The sequence below is a fragment of the Monomorium pharaonis genome, chromosome 1 (genome assembly GCF_013373865.1).
Source record: "Monomorium pharaonis isolate MP-MQ-018 chromosome 1, ASM1337386v2, whole genome shotgun sequence".
Taxonomy (NCBI): Eukaryota; Metazoa; Arthropoda; class Insecta; order Hymenoptera; family Formicidae; genus Monomorium; species Monomorium pharaonis.
The window spans coordinates 20,237,972-20,247,002 of NC_050467.1; the positions used below are offsets into that span (position 1 = coordinate 20,237,972).

The 9,031-nt window shown below is 39.6% G+C and overlaps 1 protein-coding gene across 4 annotated transcripts in view; it reads right to left on the reverse strand.

Moving 5' to 3' along the window:
- LOC105832735 (transcription factor collier) overlaps positions 1-4,468 on the reverse strand; it is a 79,744-nt gene extending 75,276 nt beyond the window's left edge. For 2 of the 4 annotated variants that reach the window (XR_003626134.2, XR_003626135.2), the window contains exon 1: positions 3,366-4,465. Coding sequence is in view for 2 of the 4 variants with exons in the window: in XM_012673924.3 (XP_012529378.1) it covers positions 3,366-3,436 (71 nt within the window). In the remaining 2 variants the exon portion in view is untranslated. Of the gene's footprint in view, positions 1-3,365 lie in introns of all 4 variants that reach the window. The other 2 variants (XM_012673924.3, XM_012673926.3) reach the window with 2 other exon arrangements.
- Positions 4,469-9,031: the final 4,563 nt, after the last annotated feature.

Below are 9,031 nucleotides of genomic sequence, written 5' to 3' on the forward strand. Positions count from 1 at the left end.
CTTTCGTTCGCGCAGATAACGCCGCTCGTTCCAGCGCACCTGCGAATCATTCGACCCTCCGCCACCGCTAATCCACCGCGTGATCATTCTTTCACGTCGGCTGAAGTGCCCGTGGAGTTTGATTTGATTCCGATTGGATTCCGATCGATCTCGATGGCGATATCGGCTAAAACGCGACACGCGTTCAAATGCGCAAATGAAGATATGGAATGTGGGGGCTTCTCGCGAATGACGCGTTCGCGATTGCGAGAATATAATTGTCGAGGCATTGCGAGGGCTATAACTGTCACGCATATCGCACGATTATACCGGGGAATAAAAAGCGGCGCGTAAGGGTGGTTTACGAAGCGCGCGCGAGGTAGGCGAAGGAAATCGCGCTTTATATCGCGTTAGGCAATTGCGACGGAGCTTTTTCATTTCCATGAAATCTGTGCGGTATTATCACTCCGCGGTATCCACGCGGTAAACGACGTAATCGACATTTAAACGACGACGAGGCGCGATCTCTGACGCATTTGGAGAAATCGATACTGCTTATACTTTATACACGAGAGGCGCGACCTATGCCATTTGTGCGCCATGCATTATGGACGAAATATATGTGGATAATATGAACCCACCGATATGGTTACGAATTCACGGATAAAGCAATCGTAGAGAATTACAATAAATCCGCGGGTAATATGCACCGTCGGGCGTTAGTTATTGCGAGTTACCCGAAGCGCGCTCTGTTTACGCTCGCGCCCAACGCGATTCATAATGCGCACGGAGATAATGAGCAATTTGTAATATATCCGAATGTAATTTGCTAGGAGGGCGCGCGTTACTGCGAACCTTGTTCAATTTAGCGCCATGTTTCATCGTACCTTTTATTATATAAAAATACTATTAGTTATTAACACACTGTGATGTGCATATATTTCGTAAATATCCCGCAAGAGAATTCCCGGTAATGAATAATTTTCATATATTTTAATTAAGAGTTAAATGTAATATAATTACATATTATATTAAAACATAATATTATGTGGTATATTAAACGTTTAATATTTAGCTTTACGGTCGCCTTTAAATTATGATATACATATGTTTGATTTAAAAATAATATAGAATTCATAAAAAAAAAAACGCACAAGTAGTGTGTTGTTTAATAAAAAAGTTTACACACTGATGCATTTTTGTCGAGATTTGGTTGAAACAATCATCATTTCAAAGATCAATAGCATTTTTTTCTCGTTCACGCTCTTTTTCCTTTGTCTCTTATTCATACGAAAGGTCATCGTTTTTTCGTTCCGCGACAGTCCCTTCCCTCGAGTGCGGTGGTTTACTGCTTCATTAGGTGGATAACTTTTTTAGGGGTTTTTAAAAAGCGCGAGAGTTTATGCCTGTGCTTCGCGGGAGTTTTAAAACAGTTTCGCACACACACCCCCTAGTTGATCTCGGTGTGTAACGCAGTTGTGTGATACAAATGTTTCTTGGTAGCAGGAAACGAAACTTTCCAACTTGAGTTTCCGTGAAGGCGAAAGTTGACGTTTAACATTTTGCGACTCTTAAACTCTCGCCAGACAATTACCTAGACTGCCGCAACATTGATTCAATTAAATTTGACAAGAAATTTATACTCCGAAATTTTATATTCGATGGCGATTGTTATCTTACAATAGCTCAAATTGTTTACAAGATTCTTGGATCAACAGTCACATCACATTTACATCATTTTTAATTGATATAAATATAACTGTTTAAGAATTACTAATTTTAATTACACTGAAAAATTACATCATGGTGTTTGATAAAATTTTTAAGTAATCAATTGAAAAAATTTTCTTTATTTTAATAAAATTCTTTACGCTTTGATTTTCCACGTGTAGACTGAAAAATATTTGTCTCTTTTTTGCAAAGAGATCAATGCCAATACCTGAAGGAGGACCGATTAGATAAATGAGGGAGAAAGTACGGGAAAAGCAGGGAAAGTCAGGGACAAAGCGATGAGCAAAAGGCGCTAAAATTCTCAATTACATTAACTCGATTCCGGTCGGTCCTTGTGTCACGCTGCTTGGAGGAAGGGATTAGTTAGAGAACTGCTATTGGATTAGCGAATCCGTCGGCTCACCGGGTTTACCGTCCCGAATCGTCCTAGACAAGTGTCGTTTCCGCATCGTTCAAATTTTTTAAGTGACGTTGCAATAAAAGACAGTTCATTAATCATTTTTCAAACGCAGGTATACAATGATTTGACGCATATGCTTAAAAATACAAAGTAAAAATTTGTTTTCATAGAAAGAAAGTTGCAGTAAAACCGATAAAGAATGATTATATTTTTATTGATAGTTGCTTTCTGTAAAATATAATAATGGTTCTGACACTGATAAATTAATCTAAAGTGTTTTAGACAATATAGTCAGGCTTTATAAAACGAGAAAAATAATATTTTTTAAACATTTTAAAAAGAAAAGGAAATATTCTTTGGATTATTATTTCGAATTGTTTGTTACTTTTCCTAATAGTCATAGTTGTTAACATTTTTAATAAATATATAACTTGCATATTTATCAAATCAATTTTTCTTGCTTCTCTTCTATCTATAATATTAGAAAGTATTACAATTTTAATGAATATTTTGTGATAATTTTGTTACGCAGGGATGTAGCTCGCTGTGCGATCCGACGGCAAATACTATAGCAGCAACACGAACATATTATACAACAATTCATATTAAAGATGAATATATCTTTGCATTTTAATGTTATCACGTTACTTGTACGTGTAGTTGAATAAGTTAAAAATTAAAATCAAGTGCAATAATTTTAGCTCTTTAATTTTATAGATATTTTATTTTAATCAATAAACGAATAACGAAATGATGTATAATGTCGAGTTTTAAATATAAGTTTGTATATTTCAAAATAAATATTATTAAAATATGAATGCCACGCGTGAGACAATTTTGCCGCACAATTATAAATATATTCTTTATCGACTAACTGAAATAATATCGTGAAAACCGTTTCCTTTTTTATTGTAGGTTTTAAATTACTTTTTATATTTTATTGCACAGATAAATGATATATGTTGGGCGCACATTAAAGTTGCAATAGTATTAAAAAATGATTCAATTTACATTCCGACGTATCGCATTACGTGAAACTTTCTTACGACATGGCTACAAATATATCTTGAATAAAATGAAATTGATCGTTACACCAATGATAAAATCGAAATGAGTATTAAAAGAAATATTCTTCCGGCAACACATACATCAATTTTATCAACTATATATCTGTCGGTAGATACAATCCCGTATCTCGATCGCAAAGTGATATTTGTGAAACGTGAAGGTAAAGTGTATTTTTCTATGTACTCACGTCCCGTTATCGGCGAGCGCGGGCTGCGGCCAAGCACGTGGCACAGGTTCCTCCTTGAGTATCTGCCTCATATCTTGAGGCGCGAAAACCAACGGCGCTCGCGGATGATGATGAGGCGGCGGGGGTGGCGGTGCCACACTCGCGCTGTACAGCTTACGTCCCCAGTGACCCTCGAGCTCGACAGGACTTCCGCCCCCCGTGGTAGCCCCGGTGCCACCCCCTCCGAGTCCGAGCCATGGCGACCCCCCAGCACCCACGATTGTGGAGCTGGGCAGGAGACTGCTCCACTCGTCGGACCGCGTGGTGAGGCCGTACGGACTCTCTTGGGGCAACAGGCTTCCTCCTTCGCGTTGCCAATCTTTGCAGAAACCTTCGTCGCCCCCTCGGTCACCCCTTGGCGTCTCCGCGGGAGACTCGACCGGCTGTCTCTCCGTCAGAGCGGGTACGCCCGTTGCCACGTTTCTTTAGGAGCGCGCATGAATCATTATCACTGAAACGTTGGCGGCCGGCAGCCCGTGGCGGTGCATGAACGTCCGCTCACCACTGACGGTGTCGCGTCTTTCCGGGCTGCACCGTCAAGCCGGGCGCACCGACCGCGTGCCGGTGCACATGCGTCCGAACGTATGCGTGCCACGAGTTCGCGGTACGAGCGCGCACTAAGGTACCCACGTTGGCGTCTCACAATCCACTGTTCTCACTCGCTCGCGCAAAATTGTGTCTCTTGTCCTCTGACGGTCCGCGTCGCGGATCTTTATCACTGATGTATCACTGATGTACGACGCCGCCTACGTTCGTTGATCTCGTAAGGGATGTCATCGGCTGCCTCTTGGATGCTTTCCCAAAGGTGCCCTTCCTCGAAATCGTTTTCTACGATCCCTGTATCAGACGATGATATTTGAGACACGAACGTAATGTGCGATGGTAATCTGAGCACTTGCCGGCCGGCACCCTGGCGCGAATTATCGTCGCTGCCAAAACGTTGCAAACGTGTGTCTCGTGACCAGCGGAGAGGTCCTTCGAGGTCCCCAGTTGCACGTTGCTTCCCGTTACGGTGTCGCTTGTCGAATGTGTCAGGGCCGGCACTAGCGGCGTGCCAGCAGGTCCCAGTGGGGTCGGGTCTGGAGAATCGTGGTGGGCGCGGCCACGAGTGATACCGCGCATCGACCAGCCCGTCCGGAAGGTCTTGCCCATTTTCTACTCTGCACCAATCCACTGCGAGTCTTGCGACCAATGGATGAAGCTGCCCGTACCCATATCGACGCCCATCTCGGGCACCAAGGACTGTGGCGCCGTGGCGGCAACATCAAGAGACTGTCATTCCGGCGCGAGCCGCACGCGAATAAGGTCCATGCTGTGACGCTCCTTTTCTTTCTATGAAAATTAGACGGATGAATACTTCGAAATTGTTGCAAATGTTATATTTCTATATATTTTTTTAAATACTTTTCAAGATTCCGTTATCTTGTTTTTGAGACGCTATCTGCTTTTATTGAATTCTTGCAAAATGATTAAAAAAAACATACATTTTGTATCAATATGTTGAATTTATATCAATAGATTAGTATTTTTCTGTACCTACCCGTTAAGTTCTTGCTGGAGTTTTATTTTAGTCCAACAATGTTTGTAACTAGGTTTTATTGAAATATATCTCTTTTTGTATTTGCGTTTAATCTACTATTGTTATTATGTTATATTTAGGATAAAATACATATTGTATAATCTGTGATCTTTTTTATAAAATCTCTATAAAGTTCTGTTATTAATTGGATGTAATTAGATGATTCGCATCGCTTCTTCGATTTCTTCGATCTGTAGATATCGACAGATTGATTTGGATACACAAATTAGGAAATTAAATATCTCACATATTATTTCTATTTTTTTATTTTTTAGGAAAAAACTTTATTTATTTTTAATTTATTTAAATCATTAGTCTCTTGATTTATAAGAAAAAGTTGCAAATACTTATCATTATTTATTTTTATTAAAAAAAATCTTAATTTACAGATATATTCTGGATTACAAATGTTGAATCACCAATGTACAACATTTTACGTGTTTTTTTCCAAAAATATTGTAGGTGTTTATTACAACTTATATTTTAATTAATTTTATTTAATAAAATGAGCTTTTATCATAAAATTACAAGATTCATTCTACATAAGCGACAAAAACGATGAGCGTTACTAGGTAATCGAGTATATAAATCTTAGGTCGAGTGGCAGTTGGGTCGAAAAAGTAATTATAGAATTTGTTTGAATAAATTTATGTGATGGAGGGAATAAAGGCAATCGCGAAGTTAGAAGGGAAACAAGAAAGAAGAGACCTGCAGTGCTCCGCAATCGTCTTACTAGTGTAAAAGACTGCGAAGATCTATTCTTCTCGTGATTCCGTTTGAACAATATACGTCGGAGAGCCACTGCTTCAAGGGTATGGGGCCTATCAAGTGGAGATAATGTGTTCTGTGCCGGGTAATTTGGCTCTCCTCCCTTCTTTCTACTTCAACCGTCTTGAATCTACTTCTTTGACTGTTTTGCATTTGCCGGCATTTCTGAATTTTCTGTTGTTGCTAACTGTCATGCTGTCAATTAAATTAAATTAAATTAAATACTTGATCCCGTGATACTATTAATATTAATATACTACATGCTACAATGCCACATTATAAATTATACCTATAATTATATTTAGGTTTAAAGAAATATTGACATTTGGCTAAACTGACATGTTCATCCATTTGTTAGAAATGTATTAGTTTCGAAATTAAGTTTAGCAGTGAGTAATCGTTGAAACTATTTAACGTACACTCATCGTATATGAAGTGTCAAGGGTCGCCGATTAATGTTTATCACATGGCAAGATAATGAAGCTTAATGAGGGTCTGCAGGCGTCATTACGAAACACTCGACATGCGCGCGTGCCAAACCGGTTTCAATCTCCTTTTTTCTGAGGCTCGTCTTCTCTTTCAGTGCCGTGATTCATGAGATCCCTCTCCGCTGCCCAACGGCCTGTAACATTGCCACCTCATGGCAATGACGCGTCTCCGAGAGTATGAGAAGCTATTTAGAAATGGAGGTGCTACTTTTTGCTACGTTATGATTCGCTTCTTAAAAAGGAAGATTGTTTCAGTTCGCAAAAACAAAATGTTTCGAGAGAGCTGTCTGTTGAAGTTGAATCAATGAAACTTTTACTCGTTCTTTTTTTAAATAAAATTCTTTACAAGAGTTTCCATTGCTGTGCCTTCAGATTATTTATTGTGTAATAGAAACGTGATGAATATTAATCTAGATAAAACATGTATATTAAGTAATAAATACTTTTGATAGATTCTATGTAAAGGCACTCCTTAAATATTCCAGTAATCCAATAGCAAGTGGTGTCGACGTACCTAAATGTCCCAATGATGTCAAATGAACATCACCGCACCGACCAAATCCAATTACCTATTGGGAGGGTCGTACGATTTAGTATTGCTACGGTTTTCGTGAACATATCCTGCACAGTTAGCTTACCTTTTAAGTCTATTATGTTCGACTATGGTAATATTTTGATTCTGTTTCCTAGTTTGATCCATAGTACAAACAAGTTTTTACATACATTGGTTCTTAAGCTATCTTAGGGTCTATAGATGAAACTATCAAACAGATTTTCGATTTATTATATAGATTATATTATATAGATAGTTGAAAAAAGTTTTAGTGATATGTTGAAATGTGTACCGGCAAAAAATATGCACAATGGACAAGAAGAAATAAACATAAGAATTTGATAATGGATATATTACAAATTGATAATAGATATATGTGTAAATACATAATCAATTCTCCAATATTTTTACACACTAAACAAACTGTATTATCTAACAATTGTTTCTTTACAATTTATCTTATATATGATAATTTTCTATATTAAAGTTACTAATAAATAATGTTTTTAAATAAATTTAAAGTAATAATAAATGAATAATTTATTTCAAGAATTTTAAGAATTTGAATGCTTGCTGCTTGACGTTCTACGATTGTGTCTTGAACGTGCTGGCAGGCAACTGTCAGATAAAAGTAGCGACGAAAATGTTGAAAAAAATGAACTTTGCACGACACGGGTCGATGAGTCTGCAAAATCTAAAATAGGCAGGCGTGTTGCCGTAGCGAACCGCACTTGCCCTACGGTAATAGTATCCGTGCGCCCTACGGACAGTGAAGTATCAAGGTATTGCTAGTATGCACTGGTACATCATGACAGGATGGCAGGAAGGGTCCTGCCGAGAAGAGACCTCGACATATGTGACGCTCATATGGGGCGGCGTCCCTCAGGCTCGCGAATTCGGAACATGTGCGCGGGGTAGAAGTGTCTAAAATTCTATGATAAAGTGTGTTTGCACTTGCACTTGCGATTCGTGAAGTGGTCTTCTGATTATTTTTGTCTACGCTAAATCGAGACGTCCCCAACCTGTCAACCGTTCGAACCGTAAGCATTCGCCGAAACGAAAGTTCGTACTCGATTGACGAGTAGAAATGCAAGCTTCTCTTTTGCGTATATTTTTTTGTTTTTTAATGTTACTTAAATATATTGCTATTTAGAAATATTATTTTAGAGTAATTTGTTGCGCTTTTAAGCATAACTGTTTAAATAACTTTAATAGAAAGATATAATGCTTTCTAATGATATTAAAATCTTGCCATTTTTTTTAATTCAAACACGAGCAGACGTTCGATAGTAAATATCTTGGGGTAAATTTAAGTCTCGGAGAGAGAGACGTTCTCTCTCGGGATCACGCATTTCACAAAAAGGCGACGGTAAAAACCACGTAGCGCATCCGTATTGTATTTGCCCGCGCTTCCTCGAGTTCAGCATTTGGTATGACAATACCGCTGATCAGCGCATCGATGCGTGATTATAATGATAATGCCGCCTCCTGTTTCGCAGGGGGGTGAGCGCGGGTGTGCGCGCGGGAGCCCCTAAGGGGCGCTCGAGTTTTTCGGGTAAACTTTTTCCTACGCAGATGCGCTATCGGACGGGGCTATTTATTAGCATGGCCGCATCCCGTTCGTGTGTTTCCATTCAAAAGGGCTGGACAACAGGTTGCCGCGTCAACGTCATTAGCCGTTGCGTTTTTGTTCCTGGCCCATTGGGGTTTACCTCTATGCCGATAAGAGGCACGTTGGCCGTTAATCCTTTCCTCGACGAGATAAGCTGTAAGGCGTGATTTCGAGGGGGAAAACGACCGTCGCCTTTACCGTACCGCGTCCGCGGAACGGATTTCCGAGCCAGCGGATTTTTATTACAATTTCATCCCGCGTATAGAAAAATGCTCGCAGCATGAAATCGCACCCGGCGTAAGATCAATGAAAAGCAAGAAATTACCTACATTACAGAAATTTTTTATGCCTTACGAAACTTCCGTATATTCCGGTCGAAACTTGGAGAGATCACTTCATGATTTATTCCGCGGACTCGCATGGTCACGGTAGTTGTAACCACCACTAAACTCCGTCTACCCGAATCGAGGACGCGTCTGTTTCCATAAACCAAATTATTTTTATATCCAGGGATCTACGTTCTCCTGAATTAGTGATAAGCAAGGACGGCCACTCGATACGTCGCTGACCGTCCATGCGACCCCCTATGATATATCTAACGGATAGAACCTAGCGAATCGCAATAGC